General features: G+C 38.3%; 1 protein-coding gene across 5 annotated transcripts in view; it reads left to right on the top strand.

Annotated features, from left to right (window-relative positions):
• The window catches only part of CAMKMT (calmodulin-lysine N-methyltransferase), a 415,590-nt gene that overhangs the window by 362,555 nt on the left and 25,114 nt on the right, over positions 1-27,921 (top strand). For 3 of the 5 annotated variants that reach the window (XM_069583414.1, XM_069583412.1, XM_069583413.1), the window contains 2 exons: positions 5,387-5,453; positions 26,164-26,238. In XM_069583414.1, the coding sequence (XP_069439515.1) occupies positions 5,387-5,453; positions 26,164-26,238 (142 nt within the window). The remainder of the gene's footprint in view (positions 1-5,386; positions 5,454-26,163; positions 26,239-27,921) is intronic. The other 2 variants (XM_069583416.1, XM_069583415.1) reach the window with 1 other exon arrangement.

Below are 27,921 nucleotides of genomic sequence, written 5' to 3'. Positions count from 1 at the left end.
AAAAATTACTTTCTAAAAAGTAAAAGTGGATGTCAACAAAAAAAGAGGGAGAAACATTGCCAGAAGCCAGAAAATCTCTAAGCAAAGCTGCTAATTATTCTTAATGGGCAAGATGAGCACATTAAGAAACAAATGAATACATCAGTGAAATGTAATTGAAAATCGACCTGGCAATCGCACATCACATCTGAGTATTGGCCTGTATATTATTCTCATTATTTAAAAAATTATTTTTGTTTTCCTTGGATCTGAATTGAATGAATCCAACTGAACCTTACTTCCTAGTCTCTTAAGCTTCTAATTCTAAGATTCTGATTTTTAACCTCAAAAAAAGAGCATTTTCTGATATTTCTTATTTATCATCTGTTATTTCTATTTTTTAATACATGAGGCAATGAATGGAGACATTCTGAATCTTTATATCATAGAAGCATATCAACCAATTGTAAGCTTATTTACTGTCTCCTTAAAACATATCAAATGGATTTGGCTATGTCTTCTAGAGCTCTCTACCTTGAACCTGGAAAGCTAGATGTGGATTTGAAATTTATAAGCGGAGATATCTGAAAAGAGATTTAAGACTTGAGGGATAAGAGAATGTCATAAGTCCTAAATATTTTCTCAGACTCATCGTTAGATGTCCCTGAGGTTCTCCTTGATCCTTAAACTGCATTACTGGGTCTAACCCATAGCCTTCCTGAGAGCTGCCTCTCCCTTCAGATGCCATCTTATCTGTACCCAAACGGGAAAACAAAGGCTAAATCGGAAATGAGATCATTTGGTTCATCCAGTTTTCAAATTTATCCTGAAATCATATGAGCTGTGTTCTCTTTCCTTTGGCACAGCCTTTTTAGTGTAATAAAGAAACCTCCAAGTGCCGCAAGATAATTACTCAATAAAGTCTGTAGCTGGTTTGACAATGACATAAGAATAGGGAAGAGAAGTGGTATACTGAGTTATTGATGCTAAGACCTTTCCGAATTATAATGAACAGAAGTACAACACCTCAGATGAGCAACCCTCTCTAATTTGCCCAACAAAAGGACCCTGCCTTGACACATCCTTAGTGAACATCAAGCAGGTTATCTGCAAACTATGGCAATGCTTGATAATTCTGCCTCATGCTCCTAACCCAAGCATCTTATCCCCACAGTATGCACAGTCTAGATCATGATCTTGAGCTTAGGATTCTCCAAAAGTGAATAAATCTTCTGTGCATTTTAAAGGAGATACCCTTGGCTTACAATATTATTTTATTTAACAGACTCCCTGACTTGAATAATTAATAAATTAGGCTTTGTGTGGACTGTGCAGCGTGTGGATGGTTGAGGAACCGCCCAGCCTATCATCCTGGGCCCAGGCCCCTTCCTCCAATATCAGGGTCAGCTCTTCTTCTATATACTAGATAGGTCCAAAGTGCGCTCTGTGTGCCTCACATTGGGTAGGAGCTCAACAAATAGCTTTGAAAATTAAATTGAAAGTAACTAACAAATGAAGCTAGTTAATTAACTAAATGAATTAAGCCATTATTAACTGCATGACATTTCAAGTGCTAAAGATACAGCAGTGAACAAGACAGACCAAGTCCTGTTCTTGGAGGAACAGAGTATACTTTGGCTAGAGAACATTTATACACCAGAAAGACACTGAAAATCTACAGGGCAGAAGTTCTTTGATTCCTTCCAGTTATTTAAATCCTACAATTAAAATGTTCATATAATTAGTTTTGAGCAACAGAGAAAGAAAATAAAGCCTACCTGCCCAGCCTCACTCTAGTTACCCTTCTCAGCCTCTCATCCCTCCAGAGATTTTGCCTGACTTATTGAAAAAGATAATGAATTGACATGATTTAGGCGCCTGCTATGTGTTAGGCACCCACTATGTGGTATTCCAATGAGCCTAAAAAATGGGTGCATTATTCCTATTCCGGAGATGGAGCTCAGAGAAGTTATTTTACCCAAATTCACATAGTTACTAAGTGTCAGAATGAGCACTGGAAGTCAGCATCATTTGACTTCATAGCTTCCCTGTCACGCTCATTAAACTGTTCTGTTTCACTGAAAACTAGAAAGATTTCGTATCATCTTGCACTGGAAGTGAAAACTTATCATCTATAAACGTAACAGTTGATATTGCTAACAGAGTTCAAAGCACCTCTAGATAGTACTCTCAATTCATGAGTAATAAGCACCTTCAAGAATATTTCACAGCCTTTAAATTAGCAAATATTGCCACATCAAGCATTTTTTAAATCTTCCAGAGATCAAAATGAACAGGATTTATTTTATAATTTCATAGCTTCCTACCCTCATCTTTGACATGCAACGAAACTAAAGGTAGCAGAAACCAAGAAAATAATGGTTTGTGAAGCACAGTGTTATTATTATAAAAATACGTATACAATGCCAGTTCTCAAAATGTGTATCAGCTACTGATAAATATAATAATCACTATTTGTAGGAGGAGGCTAATATTTTAAACAAGATTTATATATAATTAGCTTAACTAATTAGTAGATAACATATATAATTTTTCAAATAACTATTATTATACATATATATACATTTAAGGATAAAAATCAAATAAAGCAAAATTAAGATGGAGCCCCACTCTTAAACTATGCTTTGTTTAAAGAGAAAATCTAGTTATAGAATCCTGGTTTGTTTTAGCCACAAGCGTAATATCCTGTATCTCGAGAAGTCCACTTGCCCAGATGAGGAGATTGAAGCCGATTGCTTTTTATCTATTTAATCAGAAATCACATTAAGACTTTCTTTGCACCCAGCACCTCCCACTGAAGTCTTCCAGAAGGTGGGTGCATTCAGAGAATAGGATTTGGTCCATGCTGTTGAACACTGTCCTGGACAGATTGACTCGATTTGGTTGAATTTCCTGTATTACCCTGAAATGACACAGAAGAATGATAAAATCTATGATTGGACATAGCGCCAACCAGAGGAACCCCTGAAAACCTGACCTAAACTAAAAGGTGGAGCACAGAATATCAGGATATATCTTTTAAGGCAATATTTTGGTACATGATTGCCATTTTTTCCCCTCTTGGTACTTGTTTTAATATAAAAAACACCTCCTAACCCACAAAATATATTTCCCTCTCAGTTCTAAAAATAAAGCAGCCTAAATACTGCTGTGAATTTTTTCATTAAAAATTGCTTCTAGAATATAAATACATGTGCTTGCTTCAGCCTGACCACCTGGAATCACAGGCTTATAAATTGTATAAAAGTATATAGTGTTAAGATGTTTACTAAAAATTATTAATAGGTTTTCCGAGTTATATAATTTAACTTCCCTGTGACTATTTCATAAAAAAGTATACCTCCACTAACAAAATAATATGTTTTGCTTGATAGATTGGTCATGTACTCATACGACGCTACAGGTGTGCCGGGCACATTACAGCGTGTGGTTTGGATGTCATGGAAACGCCAAGAAGGGTGTGGCCGTCACGTGGGGGAGCTTAATCAAAGCCAGTTGTCAGTTGGCTCTTTACTAATTTAGTTCTCAGAATAAAGATGTCAGCTGTCCTTTTCTACAAGACATTTCATTTAGAAGACTTTCCTGAAATACTTTCTTCCTGAAATAGACAAAACTGTAGGCCGATGTGTCATTTTAGTTAATCAAAACAAGTAGGCAAATTAGTCTCTTTTATTTTTTTAATGAATGTAATTTAACGGTATTTAATTTGCATACAGGAAAGTTCAAGGGAAAAAAAAAAGTCTGCTTTATAGCACTTTTGTAAACCTCAACAAAGCCCTTCATTAGGAGACCTAATTGATTTTTCCTACCGACTCCTGCTATCACAGTACCTGCTTATTCACTCAGAGAAGAAATGGGTGTGCCTGGTGTTTCAAGCAGAGATTTAGGTTAAAATGTCCTGTGGCTCTGTTCTTGCAGGGAGATCTTGGCCAGTGCTTGCTTCAAGCGTTCAGGAGCTCTGTTTTTCTGAGCAATAGGGGAACGTCGCTTGTCTGCTAGGTGCCCTCCCCATGGGCACAGTTTAGTTCAGCTTGCAGCCTTCACTGGAATTTTTTTATTTCTTGTTTATTTAAACCTTGCCTTATTCCAAAATAGGGATTTGGAGGCGTCTATCAGGGGCATCACAGACTCAATGGACATGAATTTGAGCAAGCTCCAGGAGACAGTGAAAGACAGAGGAGCCTGGCGTGCTACAGTCCATGGAGTCACAGAGAGTCAGAAATGACTGAGGAACTGAAAAACAACAACACAGGGACACATAGACTATACCACATAAAATAAGTGAGAAAGCAAGGGCAGTTAGACAGTAGAAAGCCAAGCACACATCATCAAGGCAGGAAGAGGACCAGTACAAAAAGATAAGCCAAGGGAGGAGCCCTGTGGTTGTGCAGCTTAGATCATCCATTTGACCAGAGCAAAGAGAGAAAGAGGAGCAGTTATAAGATTTTTAGTGTCCAGAAGTTGAAGCAAAACTAGTTGATCTGAAGGCCAATTTTTCCCAGTGGTAAAACCTGACATGATTTCTCCATGAAGATGGCACTGTGTGATGTAATGGACCGGCACCTCAAAACATGGCTTCACTAAGTATGGCTCTTTGTGTGCAAGTTCTTACATGCCAGCAGATGGCCAATGGCCAAACTGTAAGTCTATAAAGATAATTCTCCGAAGGGCCTTTCACTGAATTGACTTTCTTCTTCAGTAATTATATTAAAAAAAAATTTTATGTGGACCATTTTTAGTCTTTATTGAATTTGTTACAATATCCCTTCTGTTTTATGTTTTTGGGTTGTTTTGACCACAAGGCGTGTAGTATCTTAGCTTTCCACCCAGGGATTGAACCCATACCCCCTGCATTGGAAGGTAAAGTCTTATCCACTGGACTTCCAGAGAAGTCCTGGTAATGAGTTTTCGCTCAAAGATTCTCCAAGCTTTTCTCCATCTTTCTCTTTTCACTTTCCTCCTCCCAAGTCTTTCACTACTGGCATTTCTTTAAGAGATTGAAAATGCTTCAACTTGGAGAGTCTCAGAAAACTGCCATTGCTCTCCTCACTGACTGAAAGAGGCTTCCCATGGGGCTTCCAGCTCTTTAAAGCAATCAGGGCCTAGCACCTATGGTACAGTCATCTCCCTTGAGCAGTACCTATCACGCTGGGCCTTGTCAATGTGCTCCCTGAATGTCTATTTCACAGGTGATAAAGCTACAGTCCAGGGAATTAAAAGAGCTTGCCTGTGGCAGGAAAGTCAGCATTTGGTTGCAGAGTCAGTGCTAGACCTGTCTCCTCTTGCCTTACACACTATATGCTGTTTTCACCCAGCTGATCCCATGTATGACTGGGGGGAATTGGTTGACAGTCACTGCAGAAGCTTTCTTAACCATGTCCTGTAGATGTGAGAGACATCATCGCAAGGAATCAGAAGGCTGGTGTGTTTAAGACTGGGAACATATCAAGCCGGTAAGATACCTTTTTGCCTTGAAACACTCTGGTTAAAACCGCTTTTCTCAGTACTATGGGTGATTATTAAAACTAATAATAACATTTATTAAGCACTTGCTGTGGATCAGGCGCTGTCTTAAGCACTTTAAAAGTATCTTATTTAATGCTCACAATCTGTAATGAAGCAGGCAGGCATTTTCATTGTCTACAAATAATAGATCAGAAAAATTAAAGATAGCTATGTTAAACACTGTGTTGAGAATGATTTAAGGATTGAGAGAGTACACTATGAGGTTGGGAGAAGCTCAGCCTAGGACCTCCTTGTGAATGGGTCTGTTTCACTGGTGCTGAACCTGGGGGGGATGGTGGCGGGGGGAGGCAGTTTTGCCTCTGGGGACTTTTTTACTGTTATAACTGGGATAAGACAGTTGCTACTGGAATCTAGTGGAAGGAGGCCAGAGATGCTGCTAAGCATCCTACAATGCTCAAGACATCCCACTACCACCCCCAACAAAGAACTCTCTGGCTCAAAATGTCAATAAAACCAAGACTGAGAAACCTTGTTCTATTTTATGGTTTGAAACTGGTCTAGGTATTCATTCCCTAAACAGAAGTTTCTCCTTCTTATCAAAACTAGGAGAAATGCTTATGCTCAACCAAAGCAACGCTTCTGTGATGCGACATTTTTATTTTGCCCTCAAGTAATGAGTATCCATTTAGTAGTTTTCCCAAGAAATATCTGTATCTGTGCATTTTTCTTTTACATGTTTAACCACAGACATTATTGGGAGAACAGTCTAAGTTTGAAGTAATTCTTTAATTACTGTTAATTCGTCATTCTTTGACATTTTGAGTTTTCTGTTTGAGGATGCTTTCCCATCCTCCACTCTTCTCAGCTTGGGGGAAAAAGAAAAGGTGGGTGAACAGCTGCTGCTGCTATTTAGTTGCTAAGTGGTGTCTGACTTGTTTGCGACCCCATGGACTGGGAGCCCACCAGATTCCTCTTTCCCTGGGATTTCTCAGGCAATACTAGAGTGCTAATACTAGGGTTGCCATTTCCTCCTCCAGGGGATCTTCCCAACCAAAGGAATGAACCCATGTCTCCTGTCTGGGCAAGTAGATTCTTTACCACTGAGGCATTAGGAAGCCCAGGTGAACAGCAACAATGCTTAAAAACTAAAGTGTAAGACATACGGGGTGAGGGTATGGAGTAGCAATAACTTTTTTTTCTCTTATATTAGCTGGTGAGTATAATGTGTCTATATTTATTTTTTTAAATGTGGTACTAGAATGTTCACAGTAGGCCGATGGCATGGGGGCAGTATGCTCTGTGTTTCTCAAATAAATGAACAACCAGTTCTGTTTCCAGTAGGTTCAGAAAAACAGCACTCTGTTACTTGGGTACTCTTCATTCTTAGGACAGCTTTTATTTCACAGTGCAGACTGCCATACCCTTCTGTGGAGGACTTCATTTTTGGACGTGATTTTCAACCTGGTCTTTTAGTTATCAATCAAAAGCACATTTTCTGTGTTGTCCTCATTTACATTTATTTAATGCTTAAGGTCATTTGTGACCATTTGAGTGTATTTCAGCATATGGAATCAGGGAATAATAGATTTCAGCATCATGCTGTGAAGAGAGATTGTGTTTTTACAAGGCATAATGTTGTTTACTGGGTGTTAATAATCACTAATTAATAAACATATCTAGAATTCTAAAATGTTGCATTTTGGTGGAATAAAAATGTCAAGTGTTTAACTTATGGAGTACAGTAGTATTTTCTATATCCCTTCATAAAATAATGAAGTTACATAAAGAAGCAAAATGTTATTGTTCAACCCAGGTTATATCTAAAATGCCTTTGTTTCTGTTTGGTGTTCTCAAAAATACTATTTCTAATATATGATTCTGAGATGTACTTGGACGTATAGTCTATATGTCAGCAGTCATACAGGGACATCCAAGAAGAGGAGATTTTTTTCTGTCTTTATTTCATATTCATTGTGGTCAGTTTCTTCTCTTTTAAACCACTGTAAGCATTTTGTCCAAAGTCTACGAAAGCACTTTGCCAGAAAGCAAGTGAATGAGTCAGTCTTTGAAATGCCTTGGTCTCATATTAAGGAGCTACTTGACCACTTAACCTTCAAGAAGCTAAGAGGAAACTGCCAACCAATGATGCAATAATCAGCATCCCCCTGTATCCACTGCTTTCCCACCCATAACCAGTACAATATGATGAAAGCGTTAGCTCCATGCGAGACGAAATAAAAGGAAATCATTCACAAAAGAGCTAAGATATAGTTCAATATTCTTTTTTAGTGCCTCAATGCATATGCAGAATTTCTTCTCCAAATTGGAGGTGTGGAATAACAGTAGCGACAGATAGCTAAGAGGTATTTACCATAGCTATAAAGCCCACACGTGAGCCAAATATTTCTGCTATTAAAAAGCACTTCAAAGCTTGACATGAAGTTTGTAACAGCTGAATGTCTCCTGTGACTTCATTTGCAAGGAAGATGTAAAAGCAGAAAGGAAAATCGTGATATGAGAACCGTGAACCTAGGAACTGGTGTTTTTAAAAAAAGGATGATAAAGCGACCCAGAAATTTGACAGGCACCCCAAGCTCCTGTTCCCCCTGCCCTGCCAGTTGTCTCAGGAACCAGCATTCCTCCTGTGACCAGCCTCTTCCTACAGGGCAGACCCAGGTCGGGTGTGGCCCAAAACTTACATTGAGGGTCCTCTTTGGGAGGATGAATTCTATTAAACCGTATTTTGGCAAATTGTATAGAAGCAACGACCATGTGAGCGCATCACTAGGGCTCCTTGTGGGCCTGGGGAGGGGCCTGTGCGAGGGGTGGGTCTCAGGGTTTAGGCGTCATTAGCTTGACAGCAAAGCTAGCCCTGCTGTCACAGCCACCAGTAGCCTTGCCTAGAATGATGCTCTTCCTTCCAAACTCTTCCTCCCTCCGTCCCGTTTTAATGCGAGTGTGACTGTCGCTCACAAGTGTGATCACTCAGTTGGAAAGATGCGTTTGCAAAAGCCTGGAAGCTTTAGGCCTGGCTAAAAGATCTAGGATGCACATTTGTGAAGGATATAGCCATTGCCTCTCAAAGATCTGAATATAGTCATTTGGTGATTCAGTCACTGGTCCATCCGTGCAGCCATCTATCAATTTAACTAATATGCCCAAAGTATTCTGCCTGTGAGAACATAAATACAAAGTTATAGCAAATAACTCATGAGCAAAGAAAGCCATGCCACTAAATATAGCTAGAGTTTGGTGAAAGAGCAAGGATATTTACAGCTTCTCAATTGTTAGGTTTATCTGAAGCTGTCTTCAAAACTGTGACTGTCTAATAAAGAACCATTCAGAACTTCTGATGTCTGCATATTTCTAGGTGTTCCAGAATTAGTGAATGGCGTCATTCTCCAGTTAATAGTAATTAACAGTTACAATATTTTTAAAAATTGATTAAATATACCCTGCTGTGATATTAAAAGTAACTTTCTACTTAAGAAGAGAGTTTATCTTTGTGTGAAAATTGCTAGTGAATTTAGACCTGTGACTTTTTTTTATTATTCTTTGATAAACCATTAATTTTAGTAAACTGTGGAATTCATAACTTTTAAGACTTTTACAACCCAATTTTTACCTTTATGTGGGCCCCTAGGATTGGCTATTGGCTCCATTGCCCTGCTACTTTTTAAGATCTATATCTTCTCGAGGTTCATTTTGCTTTAGAGTTTAAATTGAGGATGTGAAAAATGCTTTAAGAATATAAATTCCAACCAAGTGGGATGAAATTGCTGCCTTTTCCAGGCCTTCTGCAGTCTTCTCTCACTTTCCTCACCCTCTTCGTTCAATGTAGCTTTCAGTTCCCCAACATACGTACTCTCCTTGGGTCACCCAAACCTCCTCACTCTCCTCTAGCACATTTGGTTTTCCTCATCTCTAGTCTTTGCCAGTCTTGTTCCCCTTTTCCTTATCCATCTAAATCCTTTCTTCTGGGCTTTCTCGGTGGCTCAGTTGGTAAAGAATCCGCCTGTAGTGCAGGAGACCCAAGTTCTATCCCTGGGTCGGGAAGATCCCCTGGAGAAGGGAATGGGTGGCTATCTACTCCAGTATTCTTGCCTGGAGAATTCCATGGACAGAGGAGCCTGGCGAGCTACAGTCCATGGTGTCACAACTTAATTACCATTTCCCCCTGCTTTCTCAGACTATGTCAGCTTGCCCTAACCTTTGCCTTCTTTTAACTTCTATTGGCCTTAGAATCGTCCCCCAGAAAACATGGCATCAGTTCAGTTCAGTTCACTCGTTCAGTCATGTCCACCTCTTTGCAACCCCATGGACTGCAGCACGCCAGGCCTCCCTGTCCATCACCAACTCCCGGAGCTTACTCAAACTCATGTCCATTGAGTCAGTGATGCTATCCAGCCATCTCATCCTTTGTCGTCCCCTTCTCCTCCTGCCTTCATTCTTTCCCAGCATCAGGGTCTTTTCAAATGAGTCAGCTCTTCGCATCAGGTGGCCAAACATGGCATATTCTCTCATTATTCAAAGTGTGTTGTCTATTTTCATGTACATTGTTTCATTCATTTTTTGGGTAATTATTTTGATCACCTTCTCTCTGTCAACTACTGTTCTCAGTTGCTAGAGATGTAGTGATGAATGAAACTGAGAAAGTCCATGCCTTCTTGGAGTTAACATTCTGGGAAGAACTTAAAGGCAAGGACTCTGCTTTATATGTTTTTATATTCCCTGAAGCAATTAGTACACTTTATCCCTATTACATGAAAGGTTTTAAAGTTTGTATTTGGAGCACACTTTGAAAGATAAAATAAATGACATGATAAATGAAAAGCAGCGTAAGACATGAATCTGTAAAGCTTATGGAACCAAGCAATTTTTAGTAGAAGAGAGTCAAACTCTAGAGATTGAGACATCGTTTATATATCAGATAGCTGACTTTCATTTCAGGGTAGGCTTCTTCCTGGGTGTGCACACGCAGCATCTGTAGACAAACTGACATTGTGAGTAGGCATTTATCTGTCCTTTGTCAGGTTGAAGAGGATGGTTAGAAGAAGGTAACTGAGATAAGGAAGCTGAAGGCTCTCTTAAGAAATTTTCTGATAAAACATACCTGTGAGTGAGTTTTGCTAGAATTACGGTAACAGAATCTCAAGAACTGCTGAGATTTATAGAGGTGGCACAGTCCTGTTTCCATCTGTTGCTATCTTGGATATGAGAAAATGAAAGTACTAAGTATACTTCCTATTACTAACACATTTTATTTGCTTAACACATTATAGAAGGGCTCATATCCGTTTTGTACTGAACAAATAAGCTCCCACAGAGTGAATGTTACCTAGTTTTGATATTTTGATAGAGTTAGCTCTCCTTTTTGTCGGCTTTTTTTTGTGTGTGTATTTGAGACTTTTGTGGGCTGGAGAAGGGAAAGGCTTCACTGGATCATTGAAAAAGCAAGAAAGTTCCAGAAAACCATCTACTTCTGTTTTATTGACTATGCCAAATCCTTTGACTGTGTGGATCACAACAAACTGTGGACAATTCTTCAAGAGATGGAAATATGAGACCACCTTACCTGCCTCTTGAGAAACCTGTATCCAGGTCAAGAAACAACAGTTAGAACCAGACATGGAACAATAGACTGGTTGCAAATTGGGAAAGGAGTGTGTGAAGACTGTATATCATCACCCTGCTTATTTAACTTCTGTGCAGAGTACATCATGTGAAATGCTGGGCTAGATGACACACAAGCTGGAGTCAAGATTGCCAGGAGAAATATCAACTTCAGATATGCAGATGGTATTTGAGTCAGGGTCACAAATCTCAGATTTGTTGACTTATTCTTGGGAAAGCAGGAAAAGGCCATGTGTGTGTATGTGTACAGCAGTGTCACACTCCACAGCTTCAGAAAGCACTTTTTTCATATGCCTGCTATTAAGGCAAAGCTCCCTGAACCTCATTTTTCTGTGTGCTCAATTGGTTTAAAATGAGGCAATCAGTATTAGGATATTTTGTTCCATCGTGTTTTTTTTTTTTCCAGTTACTCATGAAATGAAAATGAAACACTCTCAAATGAAACACCCTAATGGCAGAAAGAGAAGAGGAACTAAAGAGCCTCTTGATGAAGGTGAAAGAGGAGAGTGAAAAAGCTGGCTTAAAACTCAACATTAAAAAAACCAAGATCATGGCATCGGTCCCATCACTTCATAGCAAATAAATGGGGAAACAATGGAAACAGTGACAGACTTTATTTTCTTGGGTTCCAAAATTACTATGGGTGGTGACTGCAGCCTTGAAGTTAAAAGATGCTTGCTCCTTGGAAGAAATGTTATGACAAACCTAGATGGCATATTAAAAAGCAGAGACATTACTTTGCTGACAAAGATCCATATAGTTAAAGCTATAGTTTTTCCAGTAATCATGTATAGATGTGAGAGTTGGACTATAAAGAAGGCTGAGCACCAAAGATTGATGTTTTTGAACTCTGGTGTTGGAGAAGACTCTTGAGAGTCCTTTGGAATACAAGGACAGTCAATCCTAAAGGAAATCAACCCTGAATATTAATTGGAAGAACTGATGCTGAGGCTGAGACTCCAATAATTTGGCCACCTGATGCAAAGAGCCAACTCATTAGAAAAGACCCTAATGCTGGGAAAGATTGAAGGTGGGAGGAGAAGGGGACAACGGAGGATGAGGTGGTTAAATGGCATCACTGACTCAATGGACAAGAGTTTGAGCAAACTCCAGGAAATGGGGAAGGACAGGGAAGTCTGACGTGCTGCAGTCCATGGGGTCGCAAAGAGTTGGACAAAACTGAGCGACTGAGCAACAACAAATATCTACAGAGCAAATTTTCAGAAGTGGACTTTGTCTATTCTTACAGCCTTATCAAACTGTGTAAATTACTAAAGTTTGTAATATATTTTCATATCTATAAAAACTAGTCTCTTGCCATCATTCTTTCTTCCTAGAATATTCTAAAATCATGTTGGTATTTTCATTTTGACTGAAAAAATATATATAAATTAATTTACTAAGATGCTGTCTTATGACTGAATCTTCTATTCAAGAACAAGTAGTTTTCTTTTTAAGCTTTTTTAGGTGTTTCACTAGCATTTAAAATGTTTCATTTCTAAATTTATTTTTAGAAACCTTTTTCTGTTTCTTTTATAAATGACCTCTTTTCTTTCATTATTTTCTAACTATTATTTTATTTGTATGTGTGTATATAAAGAAAGCTATAGGATTTTGTCTAGCAAATGTTTAGTCAGTTCAATGAGTTATTACTTCTAATACCTTGTCAACCTAGTCTCTTGAATTTTCCAAATAAACAATCGCATCATTTGCAAATGATGAGACTTTTTACTTCTTTCTGATTCTTGTATCTTTTTTCTTCTCTTGTATAATTTTATTGGATTAAAAAAAAATCCCAAAATGATATTAAATATGTTTGAGTCTAACTTTGTTGGGAATCCTCTAGTATTTCACCATTAAATGTGCATTAGCCTATGAGTTGAAAAAGAAATGATATTTTTATCTTCGTAAGGAATTTTCTATTGATTCCTGTTTTTAAAAGATTTTGTCATAAATCCATATGGTGCTTTAGCTGATGCCTTTTCAGCATGTATAGAGATAATCAGATTGTTTTTCTTAAATCACTGTAGCTCTACAGATGATTCTGATACTAAAGTTTGAGACCTGCTGCTCCAGGCTATCACTCCTGTTTCTAGACTGACTTTAAAGCTGATCCCAATCCTCTTGTTCTGTGTTTTTATTTGCAATTAAATGGACAAAAAACTTCCTTCAGAGTCCAGAGGATTTGCCTAACGTTTGAACCCCCTATTGGGCTTCCCAGGTGGCTCTAGTGTAAAAGAACTTGCCTGCCAATGCAGGGTCCCATCCCTGGGTCAGAAAGATCCCTTTAAAGAGGAAATGGCAACCTCCTCCAGTATTCTTGCCTGGGAAATCCCACAAACAGAGGAGCCTGGTGGGCCACAGTCCCCAGGGTCGCAAAGAGTCAGATACAACTGAAGCAACTGAGCATGCAATCAGGAACCCCCTATGTTGGTGACCAGTGAATTCTACACTGGTTAAGGAGGGCTAGTAAAGTGTTTTGAGATTTCAGAATGAAAAACACAGTGATAGTTTTACTAATTATATTTTCCATTTCAAATATCTCTGATTCTGTGATTATGACTAGTACAACTTGTGTTATTAATTTCAGTGGAGAGGGTGATCAGCAGTGTCAGCTGCTGAAGATTGCTGGAGGTCAAGCAAATTGCAGAGCAGTTGCAGTGACTGTTGTGAGAAAGGTCGTCTTGCCAGGGCAGGTGAAGTAATGAGAGTAGGCTATTCCTGCAAAATGTTGATGGATGTGGACTAGAGGGAAGCAGAGTTGCTGGGAGGGGTGGGCATGTTGGCAGGCATGGCACAACAGCTGAGGAAGAAGAAATGAGTGTGATGGGGCCCAGCACTGGATGGAACAAGGACCTAGAGTAGTACTTCTCAAAGTAAAGCCCCCAGACCAGCAGCCTCAGCATCACTTGGACATTTGTTTGAAATGCAGATTCTCAAGCATTTCAGTGTGTCTCACCCCAGACATACTGAATCAGAAACTCTGGGATTGAAACCCAGTGATCTGTATTTTAACAGACTTTCTGAGGATTCTGATACACACCCAGGTTTGCAAACCTCTGCACTCGGAGGAAAGAGGAGGAGTGATTTTATCCTGCACACAGGTTGGGAGTGGATTCTCTTTGAAAGGATGAGTGACCCTACTTCCTTTGTGACAAGAGGAGAGAGAAAAGATAAAGAAGAGGAGAATATGAAGAAGAGGGAAAAGATGGTATCAGCTAATCTCAGGCTCTCAGTAAGGTCATCTACTGAGAAATTTTTTTCAATGTGAATTTAGATCACAGGGTGAGAGTCCTGTTAGAAATTGACTTGGCTCTGCATTTCAGGTTGAAACTCCAACCTCAAAGCCAGAATGAAAAGACACAAGTTAGTGCAAGAGTAAGGGAAGGGAAACTAATATTTATTGAGCACTCATAATACACTTGTATTACTCTTTCATTCAATTCATTATCATCATGGAATGCCACTATTACTGTCTCCTTTTTTGTATTTGAGGGCAGTGATATTCAGAGCATCTCTCAGCCTGACTGGCTTGTGAGGGAGCTAGTATTTGAAATCGAGCTTCCGAGCTATGAAGTTTAGTATTCTTTCTGTTGTACTATACTGTTAAACTCAACAGGTTTGACATGCTTATAAATATTAAGATTGTTAAAGCTGCTGCTGCTACTAAGTCACTTCAGTTGTGTCCGACTCTGTGTGACTCCAGAGACGGCAGCCCACCAGGCTCTCCTGTCCCTGGGATTCTCCAGGCAAGAACACTGGAGTGGGTTGCCATTTCCTTCTCCAATGCATGCAAGTGAAAAGTGAAAGTGAAGTCACTCAGTTGTGTCCAACTCTTAGTGACTCCATGGACTGCAGCCTACCAGGCTCCTCCGTCCATGGGATTTTCCAGGCAAGAGTACTGGAGTGGGGTGCCATCGCCTTCTCCAAAGATTGTTAAAGCATGTGTCCTGTAATTATTGTTGATTTTATGTTTCTATCTATAAAATGGTACTTTTCTTTGTAATTCATTTTAAACAGAAAAATTTGATATTATGATGAAATAAAATGGAGACACATACATTTTACCTTAATGTCAATTACAAGTAACGCATTGAGATGATTTGGGTGATTGATAAAACCATCTTTACATGTCTTTACCTATGATTGTTATGCCTTAGATTGTAAGCTCATATAGGCAAGGGACCTAGTTATATGTATGTATATATACTCTGCTGTCTTTCAGAAAGCATTTCTTTTTAAATTTTTAACTGTTTCACTGTGGTAAAACTGAAATCCAATAAACTGTATGTATAATTTTAGAAGTTTTGAAATTTGTATACACCCCTGAAACCATCACCATAATTGAAATACTGATCATGTCTTATCACCCCCTCCTTTCTGACCCTTGAAGTTCCCTCCCTCTCCAGGAAACCACTGATTTGCTTTCTTTTATTATATATTAGTTTATATTTTCTAAAGTTTTAAATAAATGAGATCATTCAGTATGTGCTTTTTCCCTCGATGTCCTTTCAGTCAGCAAAACTGTTTTGAGATCACCTGTATTGTTGCATGTATCAATAGTTCTTTCCACTTTATTTCTGAGTATTCTCCCACTGTATGGCTATACCTCAATTTGTTTTTTAGTCCTTTCACCCACTGATGAACTTTGAGTTGTTGCCAGTCTGGGGCTGTTACAAGTAAACCTGTTATGAACACTTAGGTACATGTATGGTTAGATGGATATGTGTTTTGTATGGGTATATCCTTTCACTTCATTATTCTAGGTAGAATAAATACCTAGAACTGGACCAGTTAGATCTTAGACAGGCATAGATTTAACTTTTAAAGGAAGGTGCCAAACTGTTTTCCAAAGTGGTTGTATTTTATATTCCCCTCAGTGGTATCAGAGAGTTCCATTTTTTCACATTGTCATCACCTCTCAATGTAGTCAATCTTTAAATGATAGCCCTTCTAATATGTATGTAGTGATAATCTCATTAGGATTTTAATTTGAATTTCCCTAATGACTAATGATGTTGGGTATCTTTTCATGTGCTTATTTGCCACTTATATATCTTATTTGGTGAAGTATCTATTCAAATGCCTTACTCATTTTCTTTTTTAATTGGGTTGCTTGTTTTCTTATTGTTAACACACCCAGAGTTCTTTATATGTTCTGGATATAAGCTGTTTATCAAATACATGATTTGCAAAAATATATGCTATTTTCTCCCAGCCTGTAGCGTGTCTTTCCATTCTCCTCCTGGCATCTTTCAAAATGCAGAAATTTTTAATTTTAATAAAGTCTAACTTACCAATGTTTTCTTTTATGGATCATGCATCTTGTGTCATATCTAAGAAATCTTTTCTTAAGCCAAGGGTACAAAGATTTTCTCTAGTGTTTTCATCTACAAGGTTTATAATTTTAGGTTTAATGTTTAGGCTTCTGATCCATTTTAAGTTGACCCATTTCACATCCATATGGTGTGAGATATGGATTTAAGGTTTTTATATATGGATATCTAATTATTAAAGTACTATTTGTTGAAAATACCCCCTTTGTCCACTGAAATACTATTTCATATTATATGCTATTGTAAATGGTATGTTTTTTAAAATATTATTGTAAATGGTATGGAATTAGAAATTTAAATTTTCAATTATTTTGTTGTTTGTATAAATACAATTAAATTTTGTGTATTGATCTTGTATCCCATAATTGTATTAAACTCACTTATTATTTCTTCTTACTTTTCTGTCTGTCTCATTGGATAGTCTACGTAGACGAACATATTGCCCACTGATAAAGACAATTTTACTTCTTCCTTTCCACTCTTGATGCCTTTTTTGCCTTGCCTTATTGCACTGGCTAGAATCTCTAGTGCAGTATTGAATAGTGAGAGAAACATCATTCTCATGTTGCTGATGTTAGGTAGAAAGCATCTGGTCTTTCACCATGAAGTATGATGTTGGTTGTTGGTTGGTTGGTTGCTTAGTCATGGATGACTCTTTTGTGGCCCCACAGACTGTAGCCCACCAGGCTCCTCTGTCCCTGGGATTTCCAAGGCAAGGATACTGGAGTGGGTTGCCATTTTTGTCTCCCAGGAATCTTCCCACCCAGGGACTGAACCCGCATCTCCTACATTGTAGGCAGACTTTTTATTGCTGAGCCCCTGGGGAGCCCAAATGTGATATGCTGCTAGCTCCACATTTTTCATGGATAATCTTCTTCAGGTTAAGAAAGTTCCCTTTTTGCCTTTGGTTGCTGAGAATTTTTATCAGAAATAGGTATTCAACTTTGTCAGTGGATTTTCTGCAATTATTGAAATTATCACATTTTTCTAGTTCATATATATGATGAATTATATTGATTAATTTTAAACTATGAGACCATGTTTTAAACTTTAAACTATAAACTTTCTTTCATTCCCTCACTTGATCAACCTGACTTGATCATGATGTATATATGATATAGTTATTTTGGTGGTTGCTTTAGGTTTTATAGTATATACCTTTAACTTACCACAGTCTATCCTTAAATGACATACCACTTCATCTGTACTATGAAAACTTTACAAAAGTATTCTTTTATTACTCCCTTCCCACTCTTACACTATTATTATCCTCTATTTTATTTATTCATATGTTATAAACCCTACAATGCTTATTTGTGTAGCCAGTCAACTATATTTTTAAGACAGTTAAGTAATAAGAAAAGAATCTTATATATTTACTCACTTAGTTATAATTTATAGTTCTCATCCTTCCTTTCTATAGATCCATATTTTCATCTGGTATTGATGTTTCTTCTACCTAAAAGACTTTCTTTACACTTTTTGTGTAAAGATCTGCTGGTGATTAATTCTTGCAACTTTTGTATGTCTGAAAACGTCTATTTCACCTTAAAAAAAAAACAAAAAAAAAACGTTGTGAGTGGCCAAGCAATAGGTTGGCCATACAAAAGGTTGGCATACTTTTTTCTTTTTAGTATTTTAAAGATGTCATTCCACTGTCTCCTGACTTGCATATTTCTCAAAAGAAATATACTATCATCCATATCTTTCTTTGAATAATGTGTCTTTTCCTCTGGGTGCTTTTCAGATTTTCTGTTTATCACTGTTTTCAGACAATTTGATTGGATTTATTATATGCCTTGTAGTTGTCATTATGTTTCTTGTGCTTGGAGTTTGTTGAAATTTCTTGATCTGTGGGTTAATAGTTTTTATTAAATTTGAAAATATTTTAGCCATTATTTCTTCAGATATTTTTTTCTGTCTCCCCCTCTTTTGTCCTTTGGGAACTCCAATAACACATATATTAGGACACAAATTTGCTTCACAGCTCACTTGCTGATATTCTTTTGTTTTATTTCTATTTTTTTTTCTCTTTATATTTCCATTTTGGATAGTATCCATTGCTTTGTCTTCAAGTTCACTGATTTTTTTTCTCCTAAAATGTCTAATTTGCTTTGAATTCCATCCAATGTATTTTCTTCTCAGACATTGTAGTCTTCCTCATTAGAAGTACTTTCAAAGTATCCTTTGTGTCTCTACTTACCTTTTTAATACAGCAAATATCATTGTGATATCTAGTTTAATACCTTTGTGAATTCTAACATCTGTGTCAAGTTCAATTATTCAGTTTTCCTCCTCATTATGGGCTTTATTATTTGACTTTTTGCATGTCTGGTAATCTTTGATTGTATACCAAGTATTTTCAATTTTACCTTTTTAGTATCTGAATGTTTTTATATTTCTATAAATGATTCTGTTTCATTCTGGGACACAGTTACATTGTTTTGAAATAATTTGATCTTTTGAGTATCACTGTTAAGATTTATTCGGCAGAACCAAAGCAGCATTTAGTCTAGAGCTAGTTATTCTCCACTGCTGAGACAAGATCCATCTGAGAACACCACTCAGTGCCCTGCGGATTAGGAGGCTCTGTAGTCTGGCTGCTGAGAACAGCTGCACTTCCTGGCCTTGTGTGGCCAGTCCCCTCCAATCTTCTCAGGTGGTTCTTTTCCAACCTCAAGGAGTTTCCTCATACACATGGTCCAATCAGTACTTGCAGAATACTTCTCAGGGGGACTATCCATAGACTGTCTGTGCAGCACTCTCCTATCTGATACTCAATACTGGAAACGATAACTGTCTTGGTTTCCTCAGATTCTTAGCACCATCTCCTTAGCTCAAAGAATCCACCTAGTTCCAGCTCAGTTTACCCTCCTTGTACTGTGGCCTGGAAACCCTCTCAAGACAGTAGAATGGGGCCATGGTAGGGCTCATTTTATTTTTACCCCTTGCTCAAGGATCACCATCATTTGTTGCTGACTCTTAGTGTCTTGGAAACTATTATTTATATATTTTAAATAAATAAAACTATTATTTTATATATTATAAAATATAAAACTTATTTTATATATATATATACACACACACATATATGTTTTTAGTTGTTCTGGGCAGTAGGGTAAACAAGGTGCATATAACTCCATCATTACCTAAAGTAAATCCTGAGAAAGCATTTTAAGTGGCCTCCATGTCTACTTAATCTACACATTCTATTCAAAGAACAACTTAATGTAGGAACCTGTGTTTCTTGAGTGCCTTCTATATGCGAGACACTCTGCCAAGTATATTCATACACAGTTCATTCAAATGGCATGTTTACTGAGCAGCTGTCATGTGTCACAGATTGTTCTAGGCAGTGAAAAATACATCATGGTACAAAACAGGTTTTAGAAATCTCTTTCCCTAGGATGTTTATCTTCTACTGGAGAAAAAGAATTTTAAAAATTAATGATTTAGTTATATAGCATATTAAAGGATAACAATTGCTATCAAAAAAAATGAAGAGCAGGTTAAGGGGGTTCAGGAATGCTGCAGTAGAAATGAATGATTACAGCTTTAAGTAGAATGATCAGTGTAAGCCACTCTGAGAAGGTACAACGTTCAAGCAGACTGGAAGGAGGTAAGGGAACAAGCCCTAGGGATGTCTGGAGGAAGAGCATCACACTGAGGAAGCAGCCAATTTAAAGGCCCTAAGGGAGAAGTATATCCCTAGTGTTTTCAAGAAATCATAAAGAGATTGGTGTTGCTAGAGCAAAGGGAATAAGGGGGAGAGTAATGGGAGCTGAGGTCAGAATGGTACCTAGATTGCTTAGGGTCTTATAGTTCAATGTAAAGACTGTGTGGCTTTTACTCTGTGTGAAGAGAGGAGCCGTTAGAAGGTAGTAAATAGAGAAGGCTCATGATTTCATATTTTCTATTTTAAAAGGATCTCTCTGCCTGCTCCCTTGAGCAGGAAATGTAGGATTATAGCAGGAAAACCAATTAGGAGACTACACAGTAACTCAGATTAGAGAAGAGGGTAGTTTAGACCAGGATGGGAGCAGTGGAAATAGAGAACACTTGGATTTTGACATATTTCAGAAGTGGAACTGACTGCATTTCCTAGCATACTCAACATGGGGTGTAAAAAAATTAAAAGTCAAGGGTTTTGGCCTGAGAATTGACAAGATGAGAAAGATAGTGAATGCTATGAATTTGGGGAAAGATGATGAGGAACTCATTATTGGAGATACTGAGTTTGAGATGTCTATTAGACACCCAAGTGGCAATATTAAAATAGGAAGTTGGATATATGAGTCTGGAGCTAATGGGAATGGTACAGACTGGTAGGTTAAATAAGATGAGTAAAAACTGAGCTGAATTTAACAATGTGGAGATCTTTGGTGAATTTTACAAGAGCATTTTTGGTGAAACAGTGGGGACAAAAGCCTGACTGGGAGGAGAGAAATTGAAAATAGAGTTTAAACAACTTTTTCATGCAGTTTTGCTACAGAGATGTAAGAGGGAATTGGAGCAATAACCAGAAGGGAGGGTAGAGTGAAGAGAGGATATTTTAAGAGGGGGGAAATAGCTGTTTGAATGTTTGAATACTGATGGAAGTAATCCAGTAGAAAGGAAAGAACTCTGATAATATAGGAGAGAGAAGGAAGAATTGTTAGAACTATGCTGTAGAATAAATGAAAGGGGAATGGCCCTCATCTTTAAGAGGAAGTATTGGCTTTAGATAAGTGTATGGCTAATTCATCCGTGATAATAGATAGGAAACAGAGTATGCACGTGCAGATGCTGCTAGGAATATAAGTGTAATGGTGAGAGTTTGAGGAAGTTCTCATCTGATTGCTGCAATTTTGACAATAAAGTAAGAAGCAAGGTCATCAGCTGAAAGTAAGGATAAAGAAGGAAGTGTTAGAACTTTGAAAAGAGTGAAGTTGGTGCAAAATAATGAGGTAGGAGACCGGGAGAATAAATGGGGAAGGGAAATGAAAAGACAACTGCCAAACATAAAGAATCCGCTGTGGTTCACGGTCACATTTTTTTTTGATGTGTATCTTTTATGTTTTTTGGTTTTTTGGCCGCAAGGCATGTGGCACCTTAGCTTCCCAACCAGGGATTGAACGTGTACACCCTGCATTGGAAGGCAGAGTCTTAACTACTGGACCACCAGGGAAGTCTCCATGGTCATGAATTTAAAGCAAAGCCAATCAGGATGCCTGTGTGTTTCTCCAACCACATTCAGCTGCACAGATGCAGTCTTGGCGCAGGCGGGGAGCTGGATTTAACAAATATGAAAATGCAAGAGAGGGACGAGATAGCAGAGGGTGTGCACCAGGGAGTAGTTAAGATGGTTAGCTACAGGGCCTGGCTGGGCAAGTAGGGAAGATAAACATGAAGGAGAAGGACCAGTGACAGAGTAAGAAGATCAGCAGATTGTAGACCAGTAAGACTGAAGACTGTGTGGATCACAAGAAACTGTGGAAAGTTCTGAAAGAGATGGGAATACCAGACCACCTGACCTGCCTCTTGAGAAACCTGTATGCAGGTCAGGAAGCAACAGTTAGAACTGGAATGGAACAGATAGGTTCCAAATAGGAAAAGGAGTACGTCAAGGCTGTATATTGTCACCCTTCTTATTTAACTTATATGCAGAGTACATCATGAGAAACGCTGGGCTGGAAGAAGCACAAGCTGGAATCAAGATTGCTGGGAGAAATATCAATAACCTCAGATATGCAGATGACACCACCCTTATGGCAGAAAGTGAAGAAGAACTAAAGAGCCTCTTGATAAAGTGAAAGAGGAGAGTGAAAAAGTTGGCTTAAAGCTCAACATTCAGAAAACGAAGATCATGGCATCCGGTCCCATCACTTCATGGCAAATAGATGGGGAAACAGTGGAAACAGTGGCTAACTATTTTTTTGGGCTCCAAAATCACTGCAGATGGTGACTGCAGCCATGAAATTAAAAGATGCTTACTCTTTGGAAGGAAAGTTACGACCAACCTAGGCAGCATATTAAAAAGCAGAGACATTACTTTGTCAACAAAGGTCTGTCTAGTCAAGGCTATGGTTTTTCCAGTAGTCATGTATGGATGTGAGAGTTGGACTATAAAGAAAGCTGAGTACTGAAGAATTGATGCTTTTGAACTGTGGTGTTGGAGAAGACTCTGAGAGTCCCTTGGACTGCAAGGAGATCCAACCAGTCCATTCTAAAGGAGATCAGTCCTGGTTGTTCATTGGAAGGACTGATGTTGAAGCTGAAACTCCAATACTTTGGCCACCTGATGTGAAGGGCTGACTCATTTGAAAAGGCCGTGATGTTGGGAAAGAATGAAGGCAGGAGGAGAAAGGGACAACAGAGGATGAGATGACTGGATGGCATCATGGTCTCAATGGATGTGAGTTTGGGTAAATTCCGGGAGTTCGTGATGGACAGGGAGGCCTGTGGTGTTCAGTTCATGGGGTCACAAAGAGTCAGACACGACTGAGCAACTGAACTGAACTGAAGATTGAAGAATGGTTTGCATCAAAGTCCTTACTAGAAGAGGTGAACTGTGAGAAGTGGGGCTGTTGGAGAGTAGTTCAGTGTTGCAGTTATCGGTAAAGACAAGGACTGAGAGCCGGGCTACTTAATGAGGGGGCCAAAGACTGATATCAGTTTGCAAACTATACATTACTGAGCTGCAAGGAGGTAAGTTCAGAAATGGAAGGAAATGTGTAGAGACACTACTGTGCCATCCAAGCCTATGATCAGTGGACTTGTATTCAGAATGTCTTTGGTTTTTAAAAATCTCATTTGTCTATTCATTTGTTATTGTATTTTACAAAAGTAATGATCTGCAACAGATTGGCTATAAACAATAACAAAAAATCTGGTCCTGCCTCACAGCTAAAGCACTGCTCTAGTGTACATGACTGACGTCTGAGTGTCAGAGGAGAGGGAGGGCAAGACCATCAGAGTTGGAAGGACCAGCTCCTTGAATATTGAAGTCTATCATAGCCTTCCCAGATAGAAGCCACTTGAGTCCGCCCCTCCCCGAGGCACCAGTTTCATTGTTTGCTGTGTGACCAGTAGAACTCATAATATAGTGTGAATGGTGCCCTTACATTGTTCAAGAAGGTGGTCATTGTTATCTCCATTTACAGATAAGACAACAAACTCAGGGAAGTGAAATAATTGCCCAAATCACACAGCTGGTAAAGGAAGGAACCAGTGTTTAAACTCAGGTCTGCCTGTCATGGGCTTCGCTGGTAGCTCAGCTGGTAAAGAATCCACCTGCAATGCAGGGGGCATGAGTTCGATCCCTGGTCAGGAAGATCCCTGGAGAAGGAAATGGCAATCCACTCCACTATTCTTGCCTGGGAAATCCCATGGACAGAGGAGCCTGGCAGGGTGCAGTCCACGGGATTGTAAGAGTTGGACACGATTTAGCAACTAAACCACTGCCTCCGCCACCACATCTGTCGTGTCAAAACTGGACTCTGTCCATACTCCTCTCCCTCTCTGTTATTTGCTCACAGTTACAGGGACAGCTAGCCATACACTTCATGAAAAGTGGGGGGAAGTGCCTTTAGGGCAATGCCTTTAGGGAATGTGTCGTGGTCCATGTGGCCAAGCTGAGCATTTCCATTTCTTTTAGAACTGCGACTCGTTATCTCTGCTGTACCAACCCACAACCCATTAGTGTTTAGATCCCCGTCTCTCTGGTTGGTCTTTGTCAAACTGAGGGGCTGAAGCACCTCAGGAATCCGATATCCAATCTCACCACAGCATTTCCTGCAGTTTCTGTTCTGGTATGTTAGTCATTACACATATATTAGAAGGATCTTCTAAATGATGGTTCATGAATGGTAAGATGAATAATTTTAATCCTTTTCTTTTTTTCCCCAAAATTTATGTAATGGAGATGTTACTTTTATATTTTAAATTGTCTTGTTCATGTGGAAACTCTCAAAGACGCTCAAGTCTCTGATGAAGGCTCACTCTCCCACTGAGCCTGAGTCCCAGCTGCACTCGGAAGCCTCAGTGTTTCTAGAAAAGGTGATATTTGTTGCTTCCCATTCTCCCCAGGTGTGTGGGGTCTTTGAGGAATCAATCTAGATATGAAACAGCACTAATATCTTAAGGGTTTCCTGGTTTCCTCCATTTCTCAGCTCTCCAATAGGCCTGGGCAAGTACAACACTACAGAGAATTTATAAAGCTCATCCGTATGTCACAGGACCTGTGAACAAAGAGGTTATCTGCTTCTTCTGGAAAACCCTCCATGGCGCTCTGAGTCTGTATGCTGACATAACTCACAGGGCGCAGCATCTGACATACAGGTTTACGTAGCCAATGCTGCCTCTGTGAAGCATGGCTTGTGAGACACAGCAGGGCCTGCCACATAGTAGGTGCTCACTAAGGATGAGCCAAATGAGTGAATGAATAACTGATGTTCAGTCTGTACAGGTATTTTCATGGTGATGTGGTTAATCTTTCTACCTTAAAAAAGTTACCAGCATAGATGTATATTAATGTATTAATATTTGAAAAGAACGTTAGGACTTACTAAAATAAGATTTATTTCTATATCCAAACAAGGAAAGATCTAGGAGAAATAAAGAACCCACTAAGATAAGCAAATATAACTTGCCAGAGTAGGCTATGCTCACGCAGTTTAGTTTTAAATAATAATCAAAATAGATAATAGGAGCAGAATTTCACTTTGAAAAGTAATACTGCAAATCACAGTTGATGAGGTGGGAAGAGGAGTCATTAAATACTTTAATATGATAAAATGCTAATCATCACAGTTATTAATTGAGAGTAACAACATCTCTGGTTGGCATCATAAGAATAACTAGAATTTTCAAATACATGTTATTAATTATTGTTATTACGTGAGGTTTAAAACCTCTTCTTCTTTTAGAGACTAAATGTCCTAAAAGGTGAATTTTAAAATATGCCTGAAAACTGAGAACTCCCAAAGGAAACTTGGTATTCTTTTCTTCCATCTTGCCAAAGTATTCATCAATAAGAAATGCAGTTGATATGCCAAGCACCAAGTTTCACATCATTTATTTTATATTTTAGATTTACTTACTTATTTTGGCTGTGCGGGGTCTTCGTTTTTGTGTGGGCTTCCTCTGGTTGCAGCAAGCAGGGCTACCTTAGTTGCAGTTCCCAGGCTTCTCATTTCAGTGGCTTTTCTTGATGCAAACCACGGGCTCTAGGCTTGCGAGCTTCAGTAGTTGTGGTACATGGGCTTAGTTGCCCCACAGCTTGTGGGATCTTCCTGGACCAGGGATCGAATCTGTGTCCTATGCCTTGCAAGGAGGATGTTTAACCATGTAAATCATTTATTTTGTATAAGTTTGTATTCCAGTAGATGGGGAGCACTTTGATTTTATTATGTACTTTCATTGATGTTAAGAGTCTGGACTCATTCTAATGATGCCGGTCAAGATACGATATTTTTCCCTAGTATGTCTACACAAGCCTATAAGAACTGGCAAAAACCTAACTATTGTATTTGAATAGAGAATTCTTCCTCTCCTAGATTTGAAGACTAAATAAAATATGGAACAGACAGTTACATCCCTAGTTTTTGTTTTTTATTATGCCTTTTGAAATAATTTGTATATACTTTTTAAGTAATTTCAAGTGCCACAAAAATAATGTTAATAGCTCAAAATCAAAAGTTAAAAAAAAAACGCTAAGTATAATTTTTAAAATCTTTTTCTTCTCAAGCGTTTTACGATGGGATAATGAGACAGATGTCTCTCAACTGGAAGGACATTTTGACATTGTTATGTGTGCTGACTGGTAAGTACATAAAAATCATAAAACTCCTGTTAGAATAAAAAATAGCTTTGCTGGAGTAATTGGGCTGTGCTGCTCTGCTGACGGTGAAGCAGAGTCAACAAATGAGGCACAAAGCCGCCTTAACCTCCACAAATTAATATTCATCTCCATGTGACAGTTATAAGGTAGTCTTCTATCACACAGTAACTTCTACCACATTATTTCCCAAAGATTGATTTTGAGAAGCATTTCCATTTTCTGGAATTGCCTCTGTTTCATGCTTGACGTATCAGTAAATGGACGACTTAGGCAAATTGCAAATAATTATGGCTCAGGGAGGAATAGTCTGGAGAAAAAGGAGTTTATCAACACAAACAGCTCAATTAGCTTACTTCTTAGGAGAGATCTGACTATTGATATAAGGGAATATATAGATGTGTTTGTGTGTGCACACATATACACTTCAGCATATAAACATATCTGTAGAATATCTTTAGGGAAATAGCCTTTCTTAAAATGTATATTTGCTATCTAGTATTTCCAGTGTCTTCAATTATGATATTTAATTATACTTAAAACAAGAATTATAAAATTCCATTTTATTGTTATGCAAATAATAATAGTAAAATCTCTGTCAGATGCTTGCCTTTTAAAAATAATTTACATGAGATATTTTGTCTTCCCTTTTAGCCCAATCTACTTATTGTTAATGAAAGTCTCATCCCTAAGTTACAGGATAAATATGTATCAAACCTTAATAATGATTTCAACTAATCTTATGTATTTTCTGCCTGTGTTGAATAATTATTTCAGCATATGAGAAACATGACAATTCACAGTATTTCCTGTTAAGAGTAAGATCTTATGTAGTTTTCTAAAGATTTTTAAAATGACACTATGAATTTGAAAACACAAGTTCTGATTCTAAAGGAGTTCTCTTCTATTGATAAACCCAAACACAAGATCCATAACCTAGAGAAGATTTTCCTTATGTGAGAGTTGAATGAATGGAATGTAATCTCCAGGATGTTTTTATTTAAAATTATTATTATTTAATAAGATTTTTAGTGGGTAAACTTTCTGCCTAAGTCCCTGAAATTAGATTTGTTTTCTGTTTTCTCCAGAAAAACACTTCTCAGTGAAAATTAAATATTTTCTTCCATTCTTAGTTGAGTTTTTCATGGCCATTTTAGTCTCTCTGCACCCAATTTCAGAAAGCCTTTTTCCAGAAAAAGGGAGAGCCAGATTTCTGACTAATCATTGATATTGTGTCTCAATACTACAGCCCTCATCTAATCAAAAATAAGGAGCTAAAACCTCACCATATGATTTGAGCAAGTAATTTAGTAAATGCCTTTCCTCACCAAATATGAGAAAGGATCCTCCAGGTTTCATTGCACAGATGAAGATAATGCTGGCAGGATTAGATCAGATTAAGTATGAAAGTCAGATCAGAGAGCAGCGGAGAGAGGGAAGGAGGGCAGGATCTTCTTGGAGATTTAGACGAGGGTCACCCACTGATGGGCTCTGATTATGTGGGGAAAGTCAGGTCTAGCCAAGAGATTTCAAGTTAAATGTGTCCTTTGCACAAATATCAAAACAGCCTGGCTTTGTCATACCTTGTGTTATGACACTCACACCATGTCATCCCATTTGTACCAGAGAGACAAGCAGAGGAAGTAAGATTCAAGCTCTTTTCTGATT

Source organism: Ovis canadensis, chromosome 3 (genome assembly GCF_042477335.2).
Source record: "Ovis canadensis isolate MfBH-ARS-UI-01 breed Bighorn chromosome 3, ARS-UI_OviCan_v2, whole genome shotgun sequence".
In the NCBI taxonomy this organism is placed as follows: Eukaryota; Metazoa; Chordata; class Mammalia; order Artiodactyla; family Bovidae; genus Ovis; species Ovis canadensis.
The sequence above is the reverse complement of the archived record's forward strand: the minus strand, read 5'-3'. Positions and strand labels throughout refer to the sequence as shown.